General features: G+C 47.9%; 1 protein-coding gene across 6 annotated transcripts in view; it reads left to right on the forward strand.

The window, feature by feature from the left end:
* LOC119448018 (fat-like cadherin-related tumor suppressor homolog) overlaps positions 1–22,021 on the forward strand; it is a 653,800-nt gene that overhangs the window by 5,948 nt on the left and 625,831 nt on the right. For 5 of the 6 annotated variants that reach the window (XM_049666727.1, XM_049666730.1, XM_049666726.1 and 2 more), the window contains exon 5: positions 5,821–6,344. The exons of the other annotated variant lie outside the window; for it this stretch is intronic. In XM_049666727.1, coding sequence (XP_049522684.1) covers positions 5,821–6,344 — 524 coding nt within the window. The remainder of the gene's footprint in view (positions 1–5,820; positions 6,345–22,021) is intronic. 6 annotated transcript variants of the gene reach the window in all.

Here is a 22,021-nt window from a genome sequence, read left to right on the forward strand (position 1 = left end):
GCGGGCAAGCGACCAAAGCATTTTTGGTGGCTTCCGGTCTCTCTCTCTCTCTCTCTCTCTCCGTTCGACGCAGCCGAGGCGACTTTCCGTGGTGGCGCGTCCGGAGAGGCTTTTCACGTCGCGTGCCTGGCAATCTCCACCTGCGTTTTTACGCTGCTAACGACGGGATTGCAATCATATTATTGTGACGCCTCAACTATTTGCGGCCGTAGGCTGCACAAATTCCAGCGGCAGGTCCGAACGTGAGATTTTTCACATTTACAGCCGCATCCCTTCAGGAAGGGAGACGAAGAAAATGGATTCACGTCATACGTTGCGCGAACCCTGACGGATCGCCGTGGAAAACTCTCGCGTGTGTGGCACTCGATAGACACTATGATTTGTTTTCACCTGCAATTTATTGAATACCACGTCTGCCATGCGGCTGCGGCGATGCCGCGGTGGCTCGGTCGGCTACAGCGTTTTGTGCTGATCGCGGGATCGAATCCCGCCCGCGGCGACCGCATTTCGATAGAAATGAAGCGTAAAAACACATCTACTTGCGTTGTAGTGCGCGTTAAAGAACCTGATGTGATCAATATTAATCAGGAGCCATCCACTACGGCGTGCCTAATAAACAGAAAGTGGATTTGGAGCGTTTTCTAACTGTATACCGCACCAGAGGGCAATCGAAGTGCTTACCGCACACTGTTACTTATATCTATGTCGCTTTTTTGTCGCAAGCGTAACAGTAGCAGTGAAACCTTTAAGCAATGCATCACAGGTTTGAATGGTTGGTTTTATTCTCGCAGGCGCGCCATCACGATTCATCACCCACCCACACTACGTACCGTTGGTCTTCGCGCACGCATACACTCGATGCGGCGAATGTACCGCTCTTCTTTAAACATCCAGCCTTTTAGTAGCTGGCGGTGTGACTCGCCCAAATGGCTGTCGATCATGTCGCTCGTCACCTGTGGCACGGACGACAAATCGGTGCTCCACTGGCCGCTGGAATCGCGAAGCTTCTTCATGCCTTCCGCCGAAAACATGCTGCAAATGATCCTCGAGAGCAGGCGAGCTGCTTTACAAGAAGTCGAGGAGCTCTACCGCGTTCTTGCAAAAACGGTCTAAGAGTCAGAAACGTGAGATAGATACTCTGCACAAAGCGCACGCGAACCAGAGCCGTCGCGTTGGTCAGAGAGAAACAGCCACCACGTGAGAGGGTGAGGGGCTCCGTAAGCCCCCATTCGCGCTTTCGCCTTTCGCCACTAGAGGCGCTCCTCCATCGTGAAAAAGGTCCATTGACCAATCGTGTGCAGCTCGATGGAGCGGACCGCCTCCGTTCCATTTTGGAACGCGTACAAGATCGCACACCTGATGCACCTTGCATATCTGGCACACACCACGTGACTTGTGTACATAGACGAGGTGCTACCCAGAAGTTCAGGGGATTTAAATAGTGCATATGAAATGGGAGTAGTACACCTTTCCGTCGCTAGATGTGGCGAGCAGTGTGCCTTGTTTATCAGTGGGCTTAGCCGTGCAGCTGAGAAGCGTTGTTTTGCTGAGTGTGATTTTGCAACGCTATGTTTTATTGATGCTGAATATGACGGACCTTAAGGAGCGAAGAATTCGGATCAAGTTTTCTTTTAAATTTAACAAAACTGCGGCAGAAACCCTGCGTACGTTACGGGAAGCTTTCGGGGTTGATGTCAGGACCCAAAGCAAGGTGCCTATGTGGTTTAAATGCTTCAAAGACGACCAAACATCTGCTGATGACGATGGGCATTCTGGTTACCCGTAAATGAGCACAACATCGAAAACAATCGCAGAACTTCCTGCAGCGATCCTTGCAAATCACTTGCTATACGACACACGATAAACCAACTGACCTAACAGTCAACGATCCTGAACATCATACGGCACAGTTCAGCGAATTTTGCGGGACGTTTTGAACGGATTTCTGCCAAATTTGTGCTATGACTGCTCTGTGACGAACAGAAGTAGTAGTTTATTGAACAGAACCTCCACTGTGTTAGTGTGGAACTGATGCAGCAAGTGAGAAAACAACCCCAGCTTCATCTCCAATGTCATAACCGGTGATGAAACATGGGTTTGCGGTTTTGATCCTGAAACCAAACAGCAATCATCACAGTGAAAGTCTCCCGATTCACCATGGCTGAAAAAGGCCTGTTGAGTTTGTGGCAATGTGAATAAAGTCGATGCTGATTGTTTTCTTTGACCTTCGTGGAATTGTCCACAAGCAATTCATACCTCTTGGAGAAACTGTCAATAGCAAGCTTTATTGAGAGGTGTTAAGCCAGATAAGGAAAAGCATTTGGTGCAAACGTCCGGAGAAGTGGAAGAACAACTGGCTTCTTCCCCACGACAACATGCCCGCTCACACATCACTCGGTGTTCGACAGTTCCCGACTTCCAAACACATCGCAGTGCTTCCGCACCTGCCACAATCGCCTAACCTTGCTCCCTATGACTTTTTACAGCGAAGCTGTTAGCCTCTAGTTGGTCGGGATTTTTCGTGTCCACGTGCCTGACCTTCGCTCACACAAAAATGTGTGCCGATCCCGGAGACAGTGTAAAGAAGCAGAAAGTGCAGTGTGCTGCTGCATCAAGAGGCATCACATGACATCATAAGGTGACATCATCACTTGACAATGTAGTCATCGCATGACGTCATGTTTGGCGTGATGACGTCACCGCATGATGTCATCACGCGACGTTTGAGGTGATGACATAATCGCGTTTCATCATCGTGGGCTGACCTCGGAGACAGTGCAAAGAAACGGGAAGTGCACAGAGGGCTGCTTCTCCAAAAGGCATCACATGACGTCATCCGGTGAAATCATCATTTGATGCTGATGTCGCGTGATGTCACATTTGATGTGATGACGTCATCAGGTGATATTGTGACGATGCCGTTATCATGTAACGTAATGTTTGACGTGATGTCATCACGCAACCTTTGGTGTAATGATGTCATCACGCGACGTTTGAGGTGATGACGTTATCACGTTTCGGCATCATGTCGAACGTGACGTCATCACTTGGTCACATGGGTATTGGTACCATCGGATGTTAATGCCGGATTTTTAGCTTCCTGGGCCATAAAATAATTTCGTATTTATAAAGAATACCCCCCTGAGCAGTTGTAGTGGCGGTTTTCCACAGCTTCGCTGGACATCCACTTTCGCAGAGCTGGGACAACGAGTCGTGTTTTTTTTTATGCGAAAGCATGAAATGGCCCATTGAGCGAAAAAGCCGGTGACGTCTGTAGGAGCGAAAAAAAAAAGGCACCTACCTTCCCATTGGCTGCGACGCCACATCACAAGCGTGCCTCGTGACTGTCAAGGTCTCATGATGGTAAACACGACGCAAGGAACGTATGAGTTAGGAAAAGCCTTTATGTGGTGCGAGTGTAAGAAAAATATATATATCAACAATGCATGCGTTACAAACCCAACAGCAGAAACCTAACACACTGCAAACTATACACAGAGTGAGTTAATTGAAAATGTTCTCTAATATCCTAACACAAGATGTGTTATGAAGTTCAAAATATTTACATAAAGTCCATCAACGTGGCCGCGTCGCCTAGTCGTCGTTGCTGTTTCTGACGACACGTCGTTGGGCCCGCCGATGCGTCGTCGTGGACTCGTGGACGCCGATGCGTCGTCCGACTTTCCGCCCATAGTTGACCGGGTCAGAGGGTCAGGGCAGTGGGGTGACCGAGGTGCCTGGATCGCCCGGTCGACTCCGCTTAGCCTGCGGTAACTGCAGGGAGTCTGGGAAACGGCGCCGTTGGCATGTAGCTGCGCGGTCTCCGGTGGAGCGCCCGCTAAGCTCGCAGGTCGTGGCCGCGGCAGCTGAAGAACAGCTTCCACTGGGTTGCCGCCGTCTTCCGCGATCCACCCGTCCTGTCTGGCCTCCAGCTCCTTCTGCCCGTCGTCGTCCCAGAGCGTAGCTGGGCCACTCTCTTCGGCTACGTGTCCTTTCCCCGTTCGCCACGTAGCTCCACATGCACTTTTGCACTTCTTTTTTCATATATTGCATTCTTTTTATTCTGACACTTTTATTTTCTCACTTCTTTTTTCTTTATTTCTTCCACCGACTCCTCGTGCTTTCTTGTCCTCTTCTTTCTTTCTTTATTGGCTCATGACAGTGATGCTGGCTTGGGCTGCACATACTGCTATGGAATCTGAAGTATCGACATCGTCGGCAGCCGCAACATTGGCAGTAGCGAAATGTCAGTGGCACTGTTGCATGTACCGCTATGAAGACTGACGCATCTACATAGGCAGCGGCTGCAACCTCGGCAGTAGCGAAATGTGGCCATCCACACCAGTACACCATAGACGAAGTAAGGGAGCGGAAGAATGCAGAAAAATGAGCGAAGAGGTAGGCAGCAAAATCCACCATCGTCATCAACTCTCCCACGGCGGCTGGAACGGGGATTAACGCAAATATTACTCATAGCGCAAAACTCCAAGGACCGCTCAGCTGCGTTCAATTGGACATTAATGCTTTCGCATTGAAAGCACATAAGAAGTGCATAGGTGTCCTCGGATTATTGCTCCTGAAAATGAAATCGGGGCTGAAAGGGCATTGGTTTAGCACAATTGGAAGAGATCGAGTCGGAATCGCAGGAGGTCCTCAATGCACTCGCACCTGAAAACTTCCACGGATGCATGAAATCGTGGGAGAAATGCTGGGACCGGTGTATACCTGCTCAAGGTAACAATTTTGAAGGAGACTGCAGATTAGAAGATACGGTGAGCAGATTTTTTTTTTTTTTACAACTGAATTCCAAGAACTTTTGGGTAGCACCTCGTATAGTCTAGTGTGAGTGCAATAAAACATTCAGTTATGATTCAGCGCTTGTGTTGTTTGAATCTTTGTGCGTCATCTGTGTCGCGCTGTACGATTACGAAAACTGTTCTCTAGGGTGCCTGTATGGGCATTCCCCAGAAGGCTCACATTAAAGGTAGCCTCAGAAAATCTGAAATCACTTCCGTTGTGATCGAAACTAAACCTGTAAATTACTGTTAAATTAACAAACTGTGCTATGCTTGTGATTTGCTCTACTAGGTGACAAAAAGTATTAATTAATGGGTTACTTTTTAGGCCACATCTGAAAATATCAAATCCCAAACTTCATGATCGACATTAAGCCCCCAAACTACTGGTAAATGAAGAAAGTAATCTATGCTTGTCATTTATGAGTGCCATCGAAGCGAGTGTGCAGGAGAGCATTCTGACTCCACACTGTGGGGTGCCTCCAGGCATGTGCCCTGAACCGCATTACGGCATCATGAGGGACATTGAGATTGCTTGCATTGTGAAGTGGTGTGAAAATATCCTGCATTGTCATGTTGTCTCCATCCATCATGGAGTTTACACATAGACGTGGAACATCGTAATTGCTAAGCATGTCTCAACATGATACAGCCAAAGGCTATCTGCTTTAGCAATCAACAAGCCATGCTAACATTTATGACATATACAACAAAAAGCTTTAAAAGAAGCTTTATTTGTTGCATTCATGCAAGTACCCAAAATTAGAATTAACAGGCAAATTAAAGGTGTGGCAAGGCAAGTCGAAATCACTGTAGCCCATTAGGCAGCTTAGTGCAGTCGTTGATTTTGGACTATACCTGTGGTGCGAGTGATTACCTCTGGTGCCCTAATTTTAGAAGCCTTCTCTCCTGATGTGTGAATGAGGCCCAAGTGTGCAAAGGAAGGAAAAGGGAGATGCTTACCTCATAAACATGAATTATCAGGAGTGTTTTTAGGGCCCAGAAATGTAGTGCTTGCTTGCAGGGGTGGTCCGTACCCATGTGACGTTGGATCACGAGGCGTGTGCACACTACTGGATCACTGTGGTGGCTCGCGACCTGAGCCCTGTGCCGCTGGAGGCATTTGCTGACCTGCATGTGGCTGTGCGCAACCTCAATGACCAGGTGCCTCTGACCGAGCACCCAGCCTATGCAGTGACTGTGGCTGAACACACCACGCCAGGTGCAGTCATCCTCACCTTGGCCGCCCAGGACAAGGACTCGCCCGTGGTGGACTGGCGGCTGGTGGATGATGCGGCTGGCCGCTTTGCCATTGATCGCCGCTTGGGCACCATAACCTCAGTGGGCCCACTGGACCGCGAGGCTTATGAGCGACATGTGCTCGAGGTGGTGCTTGCTGATGAAGGGGAGCCATCGCTGTCGTCCACAACTCAAGTGCTCGTCACACTCACTGACATCAACGATCATAAGCCAACGTTTACACAGTCCTTGTACCGTTTCCGTGTTCTCCCAAGCAATGGCCAAGTCGAGGCTGTCCCCCTCTGCCAGGTTGGTGTACCTTTGTGCTTGATTGCATCAAACTGTGGCCTCGGCTTTTTTAAAAGCATCACGAAAGGACCTTGCTCCAAAATATTTTCAAGCTTTCTTTGCCTCTTGACCCTGCATTGTGGGTGGTGGCTGCCGTCTTGCAGGACGGCTCCTCATTTGCTATGTGGTAGCGTTGGCCGGCTGGTGATCCACACATTGCTTTAGAATGCATGGGTGCATGCTGACCCATAAATGCAAAGTGGGGGCAGTGTTGAGCGAAGAATGGCTTGGAAGGCATGCTTTGTCATAAAGGCAAAGCTGTACAGCATCAATATGAAGTGATATGGCAGTAGTAGAACTTAACTGTGTCATTTACTTTGAGAAGCACTTGATGAGCTCGGTTTCGTGTGTGTGACTGTTTTTTGTCGAGATCCAGTGCTGGAGTGCTTATTTATTTATTTATTTAGGAATACTGCAGGCCTTAGAAGGCCCAGGCAGGAGGGGAAAGGTACATACAAAAATGACAATACAATAGATTGACGAATGAGTAGAAAAGCTACACAAAAATGTAATACAAAGTAGGAATGCATGATGAGTGAAGCACCTAAATAACGCATAGAGGGTGACAAATACAAATTGAAACACTGTTTCATAAGCACAATTTCGAAGCACTGGAAATGTAATGAGAAAGAGGAGTATATAATTCAAAATTATTACGTGTACATCAATAAATAATGCATAACGATACAAAATTGAAACAATATTCCGTAACAAGCACTAATTTTAGATTGTAATAGACGCTATTGAGTCAGTGCTGACAAGTTTGCTATAAGGGAGTCTGTTCCATTCCGTTACTGTGCGAGGGAAAAAGGAATACATAAAGACACTGGTTCTACCATTATAAGGTGTTAATGAGGCAGCGTGTCGATGTCTCGTTCGGCGGGCAGTGAGGGGTGTTATATAAGGTTCAGGAGAAAGTAAGAAGAGAAATTTAAGCCTGTGAATTTTTCTTCTTAGTTGCAAGAACTGAACATTGTGTTCAGCCATTAACTGACTTGGAGAATCACTTGAGCGATATTTTGAAAAGATGAACCTTACTGAGTAATCCCAGGGGAAAAATCTACAGCTTCGCTCGCAGCACGATAGCTGGTGAAATATAATGCACGTTAGACTCTTTCGTGTCTTGCTTGCTGTAGCGAACATTTGCAGATGTGAGGGAGAAGTCTCTCCTTTCGAGAAGTAGAGCAAGTGTGCCACTCGGTGATGTAGTGGAAAGACACAGCTTACCTATCCGAACTTAGCCACCGGTTTCTACTAAAACAACCCTTTAGCTTCTTACTGCTGGATTCATTCGGGTTCGTTTATATTTAGGCTCCCCCATTAATAGGCCTCAAGCTGCCCTTGAAGACTACGTCACACTATTTATTAAACATGAGAGAAGATGACTGTTAGATGAACACTCAATCATTGTCGTTACACATAGAAGAAAGCTTAATTTAGGACCACCTCGACAACTGGCAAAGCAACTTGCTAGGGCTGCCAACTCTATCCAGCACGCACAAGTTGAGTGGGTGTTAGCCAGTCATGGTAGCTGCTGGTGTGATTGCCCTCTCCAGGATGAGTATTCTCCACTGCTGTAGCGCTGGCAGAGTGGCTGAGAGGCAGAATCCTGGAGTGGGCCAATCTGTTTGGTCATAAGATAAATTGCTTGTGGCACAACTGAGCTTTACTTTATTTGTAATTTTTTTCGCAAGTGAATTTGGAATTCCAGCAGCTGACACTGGCAGACATCAAAATGACATGACTGGGGGGAGCCCATAACAGCAATCACTGTAAAAGATGTCCAATTTCATTGTGGGCTCATTACTTGTTAAGCAATGGTTGTTAAACAACAACAGCCTTCCTCACAAATGCCAAAGAATTATTTGCTTAAGTCTATTCTTACAGTGTGTTGGATCCACATAACTTTTTTCATTGTGGCAGTTAAGAGTACTTTTCCTGTGAACCTGCAAGAATATCAAGAAAAGGTAAAGGTAGTTGGCACAGGTTCTCCAGTGGTGTGAAGTACCAGTGATTGATATTTGTTCTATAACTCCATTGGTAAAGGAGTTGAAGCACTGTATGGGCGCTTGAGTGTTCACTGCGGGCCACATTGAGCATCATCTGAAGCTGAGCAGGCACAGACTTCATTGGTGGATTACTGTCTCGGTGATCATTTATTCATTCAATTGCTGCAACTGCCACGTCAAGGATTTGTATGTCGCTTAAATGCAGCTGAAGGAAAGCATCTTAGTCGTTTGTTTTCAAGATAAATGTGGGTTCTCAGCAACACACACTACTACAGTGTTCGTTACTGTTGCACTGTAAATCTCTGGAACTCATGAGCAATGTAATTCTTGTTCATGAGGTGTCAACAGCACTGGAATAGATACAAATTTCACCTTTTCTACTCTTGGATGTGGATAAAATGTTTCTTGACATTTTCTCCAACAGTCAAGGAACCCAAAACTGCTATATTCTGTACACTTACCTTTGGCCAAAAATTGACATCTTTTGCATGATGTTTCCATTTGTAAGGGATCAATAAAAACTGTTATGACTTTTGTTACTTTACTTTCACCTGAACAAGGCACCCTCTATGACTCACTCTTAGAAAGCATCCACAAGAATTCCAAGGCTGTCATAATTCTTGGCCTCTCACCAGGCCACATAGCAAATTTTGGTTATGCACTGGAAGCTGTTACCTGCCCTCTAAGGAGTGTTCTATTACAATAATTTTTCAAATTAGTTCATTAATAGCAGAGATAGAAATATTTGAAGTGCTGCAAACTCATGATTTCAGGAGGCGAGCGTCAGCCCCAACATAGACGCTCTCTCCACTTGCGCTGTCTAGCCTCCGCAAGAAACAGATCCTTCTCTGCGTTCTCCCATACTGGAGCTGGAGGATTGCATGATGAATACTTCACAGGCCCTGCTTTCTTTTTTTTTTCTCTCTCACGTTTTTGATGAGTGGCACTCTTCCGGTGACAGTCTCGCGCTTGAGCTGCTGCTTTTGTCTTTTGCGCGTTCTACACGAGAACACCTGATCAATGGTATAAGTCAGTGCCACAATCACAAGCACTGAGACAGATGTGAGAAGATGAAGGGGCATGATAGCGTTGTGGAACACGGTAGAAAATGGCATAGTTTCGTTCTCTGCGTGCATGACTGCACGACGTGGGAACAAGCAGACGAAACGGAAGTGCATATCTCTTGCTATGGTATGAAGTAAAACAGACACACAGACATTCAGTTTTATGTTTTATTATTTCTGTGAACTTTAATTCGTCTTTTGCAGCAACAGATTAAACAAATGCATGATGTTGCCTTGAATAATTCTCAGTCGTGTGTCACTGTGACATCACAACACTCATGTACGTAGGTGCACTTGTGCAATTGACGTCGACTCTCCGGCTGGGAGCCTGTGAGGAGAAGAGCTGATGGCGTTTGGTTAGAAATTTAAGCTCTTTCAGTGGCACGTAGGGATGTCTTACTTAGCAGACATCATCGTTAGCACGCATTGTATGCACTGCGCTTGTCAGCTCAAAATGGCCAGACCTGATGAGGGGCCCTTTAAGAAAAGCGTAGAAGTGTCAGGCTGGGTGACAATTTCTCTATTCATATTCATTGTGTCCTTGTTTGTAAGAAGTGTTCAAGATGCTTCAAGAATTGAATAAGTGGCTAAGAAAGATTTAAGTATTTAAGAGATTTATGCGACCTCATCTAACAATATGAGAGGATATTAAAAACAAACTGGACTGGCATTGCGTACCTTGCGTACTAAGCCATGCATTGCGTACCAAGCCATGTGTGCCTAAGTTAAAAAAAAGCGTGATTGTTTCTCGACACAAAGATCAGTGCGTCAGAGATATAATCGAGGCAGCTAAGATTGCTCATGCGGGGGAGAGGTGTGTAAGCATGTCCACCGGTAACACTGACCAAGGAAGAACTAAGATTTTTTAGATGGTTGGTGATTGGGTCCATGTTGATATCACCTTATGGCCATTCATGCTGACTGTTGTTTCTTTCCTTATTTCCTTGCCTTTTACTTTCCTGCTGGGGCTTCGTATGTCTACATACGCCTAGCATTGTCAGTAGAATAAACAGATGGAAGTCAGCGCTCTTTTCACTCTGTCTATATTGTCGCCCCTTCCTTGTTATTTTTTTGTGCTGTTACATAAGTTGCAATGAACCAACTAGCCCAGCAAGCAACCATTCTAAAGAAAACAGTTTGCTGTTCTGGCGAAGAAAAGTCTCTATTGTCGGAACTCCAGTGACATTCCATGTTTGACACTGCTCATTTTTCCATGAAGTTTGTTCACTGTCTGGTGATGCAGTACCAAAAAATTCCAGTTTGATTTTGTGCCATGACATGAAAAATCACATTAAAATACATCCAGGCTTTCTTTTGAAGATCATTACGGGCGATCAAAGTTAGCGCTATGAGCCCTGCAATCACAGCCTATGGAAGACTGAAAAAAGTGTGACAAGCACGCTGAAGTATGAAGATTGTTTTCTTCAATGTTTTAGGCAACTGCTGCTGGGTGGGGGGAGCAATTCCCTGGCAGCTACCAGGTGGCTGGTGGGGGTGCTACCAGTGGTGTTACACTGAGGTGGTGCATGAGTGACAGGAAACCATTGGGCACTAATCAGTGCCCAGTGATAGTGTTAAGGTGCTGTCTAGTTTGCTTGGAACTGTGCATACACACAGCAGCTCAGCAGAAATGATGCAAAAACGCCTGTGTGCTTGCGTTGTAGTGCATGTTAAAGAACACCAGGCGGTCAAAATTAATCATGAGTCCTCCACTACGGCGTGCCTCATAGTTAAAGAACACCAGGTGGTCAAAATTAATCATGAGTCCTCCACTACGGCGTGCCTCATAATCAACTGGTTTTGGCATGTAAAACCATAGAAAGAAGAAAGAAGCATGGAGACACATTTGTCATTCATATTTGGCTTGAAAATATAAAATAAATTCGCAGGTTAAATTGATGTTTGTAGACGATGTACATCGGAGGTAAGCAACACAAAACAAGATGTGGAAAGTTGGCTCTTCACTCAAAGGTGCACAACTGTGAGATTGTGCTCACAGTTTCAGGGTCTTTAGTGACAGCGGAGCACTGAAATAGTGGTGCTGTCATGCGCTTGTTTTTGTATTTCGCGGGCTTTCTTTAAAGGCAATTACAAGACGCTCCATCAATGGCACTTAGTTGCAAACACTTCAGTCGGCCATTTTTAAATGTGATCTGCAACTTTCGTATTAGCACTTCTTGGGCAAGGCACAATTTAAAAAGTTAGACAAAAAAGTTAGGCAATTAGTTTATACTAATTGACTTTGCAAAACAAAAGAGATACCACAGACTAAGCCACGCGATTCTCAACACCACTGAGTTGGCTTGAGCCTCCTAGCACACACCGTCATTTTTAAAACATTGGTTATTTTTAGCTGGGACACCTTGTATATTCATTTTCTATTTAATCAAAAGCTTTTTCTTGGTCCAGAGAAACCAACAGGCCTTGAGCATGGCAGCTGATGGTATACTGTATGATGTCGTGTGTGGCACACGAACGACTATGAATTTCATGACCCGGAAATTAGCACGCCTGGTGCCATGCAGTAAGCAAAGAAAGGATTAGGATTTGGCTAAATCGGCGTACAATTATACAGGCCAAAAGTTTATAATCAATGTTAAGCAGATTTAAGAGATGCCAGTCTTCGAGGCACATTGACGTGGGACTCTTCTTGGGCAGAAGTGTGATGCACCCTCTGCGAAAGCGGCAGGGCGCAATCTTCAAAATGTTGTCAGAGAACTCGCATCATCGAGAGTCCAATGGCATCCCGGAACACCACGCAGAATTATGCTGGGCAACCGTCGCTGGGCAATCTCGTCACACGAGGGCGGAGCAAGGAGCATTTCTAACGAGTGACTGGAATCGTGACAGTGCATTAAGCAGGGGACGAATGGACACTCGGGCAGCGTTGACGGAAAAAGTTGAGTGGGCCATAGTGCGGAAATGTGCAACGTAGAAATCGTCTGAGCTGACTTCAGCCAAGGCGTCTAGGGAGCTGGCTGGTGATCCTGCTGGACGAATTAATGCGCAGAGTGCGCATCGAAGAACTTTGGGGTGCACACACGATGCATGGCCACAGAATCAAGCGGCAGATGACAGCGAAGATGTGTGGACTAGCCGCTGGTAGCATTCAGCGAGCTCCTCCCTCCTTGGAGGATGCGCTAAGCAATTGGCATCTTCGCCACCAACACTGCCATTTTTTTTTGACACGCGAGTCCAGAGCGCTCGCCCAGACTCACTGCAGTGATTGCGCCATGCCACTGCACCTTTAGCTGATCCCAGTCATCTGGATCTGTACCAATAAGCGGACGCTCGCACAGCTCACAAGAATCCATCTTTCGACTGAAGGTAATGTAGAACGTGACAGTCCAAACGCCACGGGCCTTGAGCTGACGGCGTCCCTGTAGGCAGCTCTAGTGTTAGCTCTAAAGGATGGTGATCGCCAACGTACACTGGCGAAGGCGGAAGCGGACGCACCTCAGCAACACTGACACAATTGATTAGACCCCGCGGTACGTAGGCTCTGTATATCCTACTTGATGATGCCCTGCTACACCATGTCGAAATGTACGTGCTTCTGTGCAGCAGTTTTTACACGTCAAGAAGTGTGAACTGCTGCGCCAGACGACATAGCTCCCTAGCGTTTCCGTTCGGTCTGCCTCTACCAGGGCCCTGGACATCTACGCTCGAATCGAGCACACAAATGAAATCGCCCCAAAAGAATTACCTGATGTGAAGCTACCGGGGTCAGGTAGAAGCCCGTAATGGGCTCCTGTCACGGGTGGGATTATCCGAGTTGCTGGTGGAACCATGGTGCCTTTTCGTGCCAGTGTTGTTCAGGGAAGATAAAATGGAAATGTCGGGGCTGCTGCCACTCAAGTCGCTGGGAGTAATGTCCTGTTCGAGTCTTGTTCACGACGTGCACGAAGAGCCGGTGGACTCGTTCAGCGCTTCCTCTATTTTTTCAATGCCTGTGCAATCGATCGCTCTGCAATGGGAGCCGTTGGTGTGCCTTAGTTCAGTGAGTTGCCGCGATGTGACGCTACCCAGAGGCTATGACTGCTTGCATCACGCATGCATCTGAGCAACTGAGCGTCTGCCGCTGCAGTTCCGGAGGGGATGCGGTAGATGCTCCACGCTTCTGGCAGGATTACTTCCTCCGACTTCCATCGTGAGGCGCTACCCAGAGGGTACTCTCCCCATGGCCGTAAAGCAGGCGCGAACGCTAGCCAATGGGGGAGAGTAGAAAAGGGCGATCGGAGAGGGCGGTGAACCGTTGGATCGGCCGCATCTGGCTGGCATTGAAAAAATAGAGTAGGCGTTGACTCGTTGCACAGAGATGCCGCGTCGTCTTCATGGCCGGGCATCTAGTCAATTACCAGATGACATGTGAGTGAGCGAAAAAACATTATTAGAGGTCTGGCGAGGACGCGAACTCGTCGTGCACCCGGCTAGTCCTAGTCGGGACCGGAAGGTCGAGCCCACTGGCCCGGTCGCGGGCACGATCCATGGACAGACAAGGCACCAGTTCGGCCCCTGAAACACTGGCTTCTGTGGGCTCCCACGATGCAGGGGGCTCGACACAGGGTTCACCCGGTATGACCAGGGGACACGGTGTTTCAGCCAGTTGCAATTCAGTCTTGTGGTTCTCAAGTTCAGGGCTTGTGGGGGATGCTGCTGGCACTTCATCTGGTGGCAACTCTACCGTGTCTTCTTCCGGAGTGGTAGCCAATGCGGCTGGCCAATTGCTAGGATGGTCTTTTCATTTTTGAAGCAGTGGAAAGTTCTTGGACACTGCCTTCGGAGGCCACTGCCGCAGGAGCAGGCAATGGTCACATCTGGGTCTCCACAGCGGCGGCATGGTAAGATGCAGTCGTTGCCAGCAGGGCCATATGTGCCACACCTTGCACAGAAAGGCACCGTCCACTGCATCCTGAAGTGGCCTGATGACCCACAATGTCCGCAGACCCGCTGCATTCCCTTTCAATTGCAGGTCACTTGGTGGCCTGCCACATTCAGTTGGGTAATGGCGAGCCGGCCTTTATCTCTGCTGATGTGAAGCACCTTGCTGTATGGTGAGCGCTTAAGACAGGGTTTCTCTGGAGGCACAGCAAGGGAGAAACATTACGGTGACCTGGGTGACTCGTGGGCTCAGGGGCACGATGGAGACACATTCGGGGGATGCAACCTTGTAGTTCCATCCCCCGAAATGTTGGACACAATACAAGTCCTCCAGGCCTACTGTTGAAGCTGTCATGTCCATGATGTCGTCTGGACTTGTCTTCAAAGGGACGATGACATCGAAGGCATAAGCCGTCTGGGTTGGCTTGCTTGCCATGGTGCAATTTTTGCCAGCTGAATAACGCCTACACTTGTGTAGACCTTCCTCCTTCTAGCACTGCCTAACACCTAATTCCTCCGAACACTCAGTGCTGGCCAGTATCGAAGATACATGCATCTTAGATACTATCTTAGATACTCTTTGGGTATCTTGTGTCTGTATCATGATACGTCTGGCAAGATGTTTATCAGTATCTGTATTTCCGATACATGAAAGAATGTATCGTGTATCTTAAGATACAAGGTGCTGCTATCACAACATCACCGTGTGAAACTGTAAACGTTAGCTGAACTCCACTTCTCAAGCTGATACTGCTGGCACTAAGTCACCTGAATAAAACTAAAGGCAGGGACATTCTTTTATCGTTCCGCCAGAGCCCTCCAGCGAGGGCAGGCGATGAGGTCTGCGCATCCTTATTGGTGGAGCAGAGTCGCAGTGTAGCGCTCGCACCGTTTCGACAAAAACAGGTGCGTGAACATCTGCGCGCAGCTGTCCTTTTTTTTTTCTTGATTTGTAATTTTTACAGACAAGGTAAATCTCTACAGCGATATTTGCCCCATTGTGCTGAGGCTTGTTATTGACGTTTCTATAATTAGATGGCGACCTGCTAGCTGGTTGGCAAGCAGAGCAGCGACTCCCATCAATTACAAAAGCGACAAGCAGGAGCTGCTGACAGCGCAGCGTATAAAGAGCTTTCATGTTAAGCAGCAAAAGTAAACCCAATAAATTGTTTCGGAATAAAAATATTAACATACGTAACAATACGTTGAGCAAGAAAGACAAAAATTGTGAGGTACTTACAGACATTTCATTCAAAGGAAAAACGATTGGTCAGAGTTATGAAATTTCCAAGCAAACATATTTGTACACACGCGTTTGCTGCTACATCATACAGGGTGTCCCAACTATCATGCACCAAGATTTAAAGATATTGTGGGAATTTATTGAGCTATTCTTTGTCATCTGTACATGATCATCATCACGTGGGGTTCACATGGGGTTCTTCATCGCTTGTGGGGCTTTCTCTTGAGTGTGATCTCTGCTTTGGGCAGGGTTGGTGTGCCGCATCTCTGACACGTAATAAACATCGTAACAACCACTGCGTCACAAGTGGTGAAGTGTGATCTTCGGTCCTCCGTCCTTTGACTCCCCGCTCAACCTCCTGGAGCTTCGATCAGGTCGCCAATTGTGCCAACTGTCCGCCAGCATGTCGCAGGATGAGCCAACAGGCACTTCTACATCAACCATCTCGACCGCGACTACCCCAGCCTCTCCATATTGGATTGTCAGTGGGCACCAGTGTGATCCCCATCTGTTTGCTGGACTTCGTGATGACGTCGAGGATTGGCTGGACGACTATGACCGAGTGAGTTCGGCTAACCGTTCGGATGATCCGCTCTAGCTACGCCACGTCGCCTTTTATCACGGGAGTAGCGAAGACTTTGTTTTTCAACCATGAGGTTGATTTCACGACTGGGGCACTAACAAGCAGCAGCTCCGTCAAATCTTTGGTAAACCGGTGGTTCGTTCCGCCCTCGCAAAAAAGACTCTCAACACTCGCAAGCAACAACTCAGGGAATCTGAGTTGAAAGAGCAAGCATATCGAGGATGTGCTTGCTCTTTCTCGACGCATGAACACGGCCATGACCGAATTGGACAGGGTTTGCCACATCCTCAAAGGCATTGTAGCTATCGCTTTCAATGCGTTAGCCATCAAGAACCCTGTTACCGTCGCTGATATCATCATTACTTGCCAGGGCCTTGATGAGCTCGAATCAGTACGGTTGCAGCCAGACACCACTGCAAACAATTCTGCGACGACCCCTCGTCACGAGCAATGATTTGCGCAGTAATTCGAGAACTACAGTATTTTGGCTTCGCAGCAGGGCATATGCCTCCTCATGCCTTGGATACTAATCTGCGAGACGTTGTCAAGCAGGAATTGGTGTCCATGGCTGGTGCAGCATTCACGGACCCTCTAACCCCTAGGGCTCCACTAACGTGCGCGCAAGTAGCTGCAGTTTCACCAGTCATCGTTTTACCGATGCCTCAAAAACCAACGCCGGCCTACATGGCTTCCATGACTACCAGCACACCTACCCAACCCAGCTATCTGCAGGGGCGTCCGCCTCGTCCCATCTGCTACTACTGCGGCTATCGCGGCCACATAGCATGTTTTTGCCGCAAGCGCCAGCAAGACGAGCATTGCGGATATGACGTACACGAACGGGATGACTTTTCTCCCGGAGCTACTTTCCAACGTCTAGGGAGCCTACACGACTAACACCATCCTTATGCTTTTCCTTATGCCGCGTGGCCGTTCTTCATCGCCAACTGTAGCATCCGAGATGGCTCCTACCTACCGTCCTGTGAGACGCTGCTCGCCGTCACCCTTTCGCCGCTCTATGTTGCCCACTTAGACCTGCTTCTCAATTTGCCGAACGTCGTCCGAAAAAGGGAGGAAAAGCTGCTTCGAACGACAGGACAGAAATTCCTCTAGCGCATCCGTGCAATATGATATTGGTTGTAGTAGAAGGTGTACAAGTGGAAGCTTTGATAGACACTGGTGCTAGTGTTTCAGTTATTCACCAGGAACGCGACTGCGGAAAGTTACGACCCCCTATGATGGACCTGCACTACTCGCTGCTCAAGGGGCTGTCATTCGACCTACTGCCACGTGCACTGCTCATATTTCCATTGATGGACTTCTGCATTACATACAATTTGCAGTTCGAAGTTCTTGTGCCCAGCAGCTCATATTGGGATGTGGTTTTCTTTCTACGGCGTTCGCCTCCATTTGCTGCCGGGAACGCGTTCTCCACATGACCGACACGACCTATTCACTATATGCAGATGACGCTCCACATCACTTGCTTGCTGCAGAAGATACTGAGCTACCTCCTCGCCATTAGAGAATTGTTACTATCACGTCTGACGTCATTGACTGTGGCGATGTACTCATACTACCATCTGCACGTTGTCTCGCAAGAGGGATAGCCTATACATCAGGGCTGGTTCGTTTGATAATGGCTCTGCACTTTTCTACGCTACAAATCCGACATCCAAAAAGATTCTCATACCTAAAGGCACTACATTGGCTTGCGCCACTGAATTGGAGTCTCTCTCTTGTTTCCTTTAAAGAAGCTTTCTCTGAAGTTCCTTTTGTTGGACGGGCCGTATCTCCTTCTGCTCTTGCAGCTGCCATCAGTTCTGATCTGACACCTTCACAGTCACAGCAGTTGCTTGCTTTGCTCCAAAAACATGAAGCTTAGTTTGACGCGCATTCCACTTCTTTGGGAAAGACTTCGATTATGACGCATCGGATAGAGACAGATGGTACATCTATCGGTGCGCCGTCGACCGTATTGCTAGCCTCGCTAGCCGAGAGGAAAGTCATTCACGAGAACGTCACCAACATGCTCGAACGGAACATAATACGCCCCTCTGCTAGCCCTTGGTCATCCCCCGTTGTTTTGGTTTGCAAAAAAGAGCTCTGTGCGATTTTGTGTCATACCGAGCACTCAACAAGATCACACGCAAGGACGTATAACCCTATGCCGCGCATAGACGATGCCTTGGATTCCCTGCAGGGTGCCGAGTACTTTGATCTTTAATACCATATACGAGTACATCAATCGATCTTTGTTCCGGCTACTGGCAGATACCTATGCATGAGGATGATAAAGAGAAAACAGCGTTTTCAACACCAGATGGGCTCTACGAGCTTAATGTCATGCCATTCAGCCCCTGCAATGCGCCCGCAACGTTCGAGTGCATGATTGACACTGTTCTTTGTGGCCTGAAGTGGAAGACTTGCTTGTGCTAGCTGGACAACATTGTTGTTTTCTTGTCAACCTTCTCTCAGCACCTCAAACGTCTGGACATATTTTTCACGCGCTATGCAAACACTGGACTTCAGCTTAACACCAAGAAATGCCATTTTGCGAGCAGGACAATCAAGGTGTTAGGTCACATAGGTAGCAAAAACGGCATTCGTCCTGATCCTGACAAGGTTTCGGCAGTTCTGCACTTCCCTCATCCCGAAAAGACCAAAGATTTGCGTAGTTTCTTAGGCCTCGCTTCCTATTTTTGCCGATTTATACGAGACTTCGCCTCAGTAGCGTCATCTCTGCACAAATTACTCGGTTCTAATGTTCCCTTTGTGTGGTCTACCGAATGTGAATCAGCATTTGCCTATCTGAAGCGCGCTGTCACATCTGAACCAGTACATCGCCATTTTGATGAAGCTGCTCCTACCCTCCTGCATACGGATGCTAGTGGTCACTGCATTGGTGGCATTCTCCGACAGTGAGACGAGTCTTTAGGTGAGAGGGTCGTTGCGTACGCAAGTCGCGTTCTGACAAACGCCGAGTAGAATTACACCATCACGGAGCAGGAATGTCTAGCTATCGTTTGGTCTGTGCAGAAGTTTCGTCCTTATCTTCATGGCTGTCATTTTACCATCGTTACGGACCATCATGCCTTATGCTGGCTTTTGACGCTGAAGAGTTTGTATGGACGACTTGGTCGGTGGATTCTTCGTCTGCAAGAATGCGACTTTACTATTACCTATGAGTGCGGTAAAAAAGACCAGGATGCAGATGCGCTTTCTCGCTGTCCGCTTCCTACGACACCATGCAATGATCTTCCAACTACCTTCCGTGACAAGTTTTCGCACGATCCCTCTTCATATGCTTTCTTGTTAGCCACTGTAGATGAGATGCCTCCAGACGACAACAGATCATTCCAATCTCACCAACTTGCTGATTCTAACTGTCAGCGCATCATAGACCACCTTCAAGGAGCTTCGCGCCCGCCTAACACCCGCCTTCATCGACAGCTGACGCAATTTAAGATTGACAACCGTGTTCTGTACCGCCATGTCTATCACCCTGATGGTCAAAGCTGGGTTCCTGTCCTACCATGCTCTCTACGTGCTCATGTCCTTCAGGCTTCTCACGACGACATGACTGCTGGTAACCTTGGTTTCCAGAAAACCTATGACCGCATCAAAGGTCGCTTCTACTGGCTTGTCTGCCACTGTAGCGAGGTATGTCACTTCCTGCGCCCTTTGTCAGCGTCGAAAACTAATTCCATTAGCTCCAAGCGGACAACTGCAACCGGTTCCATGTCCGTTGCAACCATTTGAAGTCATTGGCATTGACCTGTATGGTCCTCTTCCAGTGACTCTCACTGGTAATCGATGGATTGTGACAGCCGTTGACACTTGACATGCTAGGCCGAAACATCTTGTGTGAGTTGTGCCTCAGCCTCTGAAGTTGCTGCATTCATGTTTCAAGCCTTAATACTGCGTCACGGTGCTCCTCGCACCATCCCGAGCGACCGTGGAAAAGCATTCCTTTTGCAACTCGTAGGCGAAGTACTCAGAGCCTCCAGAACCACCCACAAGACTACCTCCAGTTACCATCCGCAAACCAATGGCCTAACAGAGTGATTTCATCGCATGCTGTCAGACATGATAGCCACGTACTGTGGGGTCTCACATGTTCTCTTGGGACAAAGGAACGACACATTGTAGTGCAAACAATCAAAAGGGCATTTATTGCACCTTTCATACACTAATGCACACTAGCCGAATTACAACCAATTGAACATTCACACGGGCGCGCGACAAATCAAGGAAGTCCGACTCACCGCGACCCGATAGCGAGCGAATACGTTCACCCCATGCTATGACACCATCGCCTAGTCGTTCACGTGTACAGTCACGCGAACGGTAGCGCGCTCGAACGATCCGTGTTCGTCCATACCGGTGTCCTGCTCTTAGCCTCGCGCGACGCGGGCCGGCGCACGCGCGAAGCGTTCGTGCGTGTTGGTCGTCGATCCCAAGCCAAAGAGAGAGCGCCTCCGACCTTTTTCTCCCAAGTGACCTCGCCGTTCGGTGGCGTTAGCATCGCGACACCAGCGCCATCTCTCGCAACGCGCCGCAACCACCGCCGGGCTTAGCCACGCAGAGAAGCCGGACTACAGGAGACATGCGGGGAAAACAACATCAGGGGACGCGTGAGAGTCGCGCATCCCCACAGTACATCGAACCAGATAGCAGAAACTGGGAAGCAATTTTGCCATGTGTGACTTTTGCATATAATACCGCCGTTCAACGCACGACCGGTTACTCACCATTATACCTTGTCTATGGTCGTTCGCCCTCTTCCTGTCTTGACGTCTTTCTTCGCGCCAACTGTCAATTGATGTCCATCCTCCTGTGAAGAATACGTGTCCCGCATTCTTCATTGTTGCCAGTTCACCCCCATCAACACCGAAGCACGATAACAGGACTGCAAGCAGCATTACGACACCTCTCATCGTGTCGTGTGCTTCCGCCCTGACGAGGAAGTGCTGCTCTGGACACCAGTTCGTACTCCTGGCTTGTGTGACAAGTTTCAGCTTCGGCGCATGGGCCCCTACAAAGTCTTGGAGCAGACCTCTCCGGTTAACTATCGCATGGCACCTGTTATTGTACCAAATGACCGTCGCTGCCGCACTGCTGAGGTTGTCCACGTTTCCCGTATGAAGCCTTTCACAAGGCGTTCTCTGTCCCTTTGAATTGCGGCCAGGTTGGCCGCTCTTGCTGGGGCAAAATTAGTGTGGGCATTTATTAAGCTATTCTTTGTCATCTGTACGTGATCATCATCACGTGGGGTTCGCATGGAGTTCTTTTTCATCATCGCTTCTGGGGCTTTCTCTTGAGTGTGATCTGTGCTTTGGGAGTGGTCAGTTTGCCGCATCTCTGACGCATAATAAAAGTCATGATTACTGCGGCGTCACCATATGCAAATGCCACGTTGCTGGACAGAATCATGGTAATGTTGTTTGCCGTCGCTTGGAGATACTGAGGTTATTTTTTGCATTCCTCCGAATTACATAATTTGTCTTAATTAATGAATCGATTTCTCCCATATTACGATAGATGAAAAGTGTTGAGAAAATTGTAGAGCAACATGAAAAACTCCCGATACAGTGCTCTGTTGCTCAATACGTGCTACATAAAAGTACTTTTTCGAGCGTGAAAGGAGCTCGCGAATACACGCAACATTGCCGCGCAACTGGCCGTTCGAGGCACTTTGTGTATTCGCGGGAATCTTGCACACTCAGAAAAACACTTTTATGTAGCACGTATTGAGCAACAGAAAGCTGTATCGGGAATTTCTCACCTTGCTCTATATTAAAGAGACGACAGTTGCACAAAAGGTTTATTGACGACAACTGGCCTGTAGAAACACA

The sequence above is a fragment of the Dermacentor silvarum genome, chromosome 4, assembly GCF_013339745.2.
Source record: "Dermacentor silvarum isolate Dsil-2018 chromosome 4, BIME_Dsil_1.4, whole genome shotgun sequence".
Lineage (NCBI taxonomy): Eukaryota > Metazoa > Arthropoda > Arachnida > Ixodida > Ixodidae > Dermacentor > Dermacentor silvarum.